We start from the raw sequence: 1,477 nt of genomic DNA on the forward strand, positions 1-1,477 counted from the left end.
GGCGGGGAAAGACACAAAGTCGTACAGAAAGTTTTTAAAACCGGGATTAAATTAGAATGGGTGCTATTGCAAGTTCTCATCTGGGTGCTCACAACCAAAAAATAAAGAAAAAAAGATTAATACCTGGCAATGCTTTAAGTGACACACAGTAGTCTTTGCACATGGTTAAAAAAAAAAAGCAAACACAGGAAAATTATGTAGGGAATGAGAAAAAAAAACACAGAATAATGAGATATTGAATGCAGTGATTATAAAACATCCAAGTACCCAGTTATTCAAACTTTCATAGTAATTTTGGAGGGACAGTCTCAATTAGCAGCCTTACTACGCCTCATTATTGCGGTTCTAGGAAAGTGGGGAAGGAAGGACAGCCCCTATCACCTACAGGCCAAATTAAGTGCTGGCTGCGCCTCCCTGATATAGACTGAGTCAGGAGCATTTTACATTTCAATAACATCTCTAGTTAAAAGCAGACATAAAAAAAAGTTAACTTTGTTAAGCAACTACACCAAAGGTGGGGGAAAAAATGTTGGCACAATACAGTAATTTTTGTCAACTATCTGCCATAGAGTGCCAGATGTATTAAAAGCAACTACTTTAAAAGTTCAGAAAAATATAAAGTTAGGGTTTGTTTCTTTTTTTGGACACATACAGGAAGTCTACAGTAGACAACTTTTTTCCCCAAGAGTTTGCCTAGCCAAGTTCATTAAACAGCCTATATTTACCTACCGAAGACTAAAACGACTCTTCTGAGGTCATTCTCCAGGCCTGCTAGAAACAATTTTGGTCAGGAAAGGAGATAAGAGTCCTCAAATTCCTCTTGCTGGCCCAGGTGTAAGTAGGGGAGCACACTGCAGGAGGGCAGGAGTCACACAGGAGAGAACGCCACGATGGGTGCTCACCACCCAGCCAGTGAGACCCCAAACCATGAATCCCCACAAGAGTGACCTCGCACTCCGCGCAGCCCATCCCACTGCAGCCTCTTCCCCATCGCTGCTCCTCCAAAGCACGTGTAAGACACAGTTTCTCACGCGAGAAAAAGCCAAAACAACGAAAAGCAACTAAAACCACAACTTATTCCAGAAAGCTGCAAACATCAGGCCAAAACTTCAAACAAGAACTGGGAATCTGTTTGAGGTGCCAAGCTGGTGGGCATAGGGAGCGTTCCATGAGCCCAGCACAGGCTCCCTCCCCGTGTCACCTGCCACCAGCCGAGCCACGTGTCCCGCTGCTCCTCCACACCCAGCGCCCTGGGAGCAACGCGGGCACGGGAACTCTGCTCCCCGGCGTGTCTGGAGGTGGTTACCTGTCCCAGCCCGCCAGGAGCTCCCGCACACGCCCAAGGGCACGGGCATCGACTAAAGCTGAAGCTCAGCATAAGGCAGCGCTTCCAGCCAGCAAAGAGGAACACCGAGAGGCACCGCCAGCTCAGCCCCGGGAGCTGCGGGCTGGCACCGCCGGGCAGGGCCGGGGCGGG

General features: G+C 48.2%; 1 protein-coding gene across 1 annotated transcript in view; it reads right to left on the reverse strand.

The window, feature by feature from the left end:
- Window positions 1-991, reverse strand: part of CEP57 (centrosomal protein 57) — a 21,607-nt gene extending 20,616 nt beyond the window's left edge. The window contains exon 1 of the mRNA XM_031066057.1: window positions 956-991. Coding sequence (XP_030921917.1) covers window positions 956-991 — 36 coding nt within the window. The remainder of the gene's footprint in view (window positions 1-955) is intronic.
- Between the last annotated feature and the right edge of the window lie 486 nt (window positions 992-1,477).

This window comes from Geospiza fortis, unplaced genomic scaffold (genome assembly GCF_000277835.1).
Source record: "Geospiza fortis unplaced genomic scaffold, GeoFor_1.0 scaffold16, whole genome shotgun sequence".
Lineage (NCBI taxonomy): Eukaryota > Metazoa > Chordata > Aves > Passeriformes > Thraupidae > Geospiza > Geospiza fortis.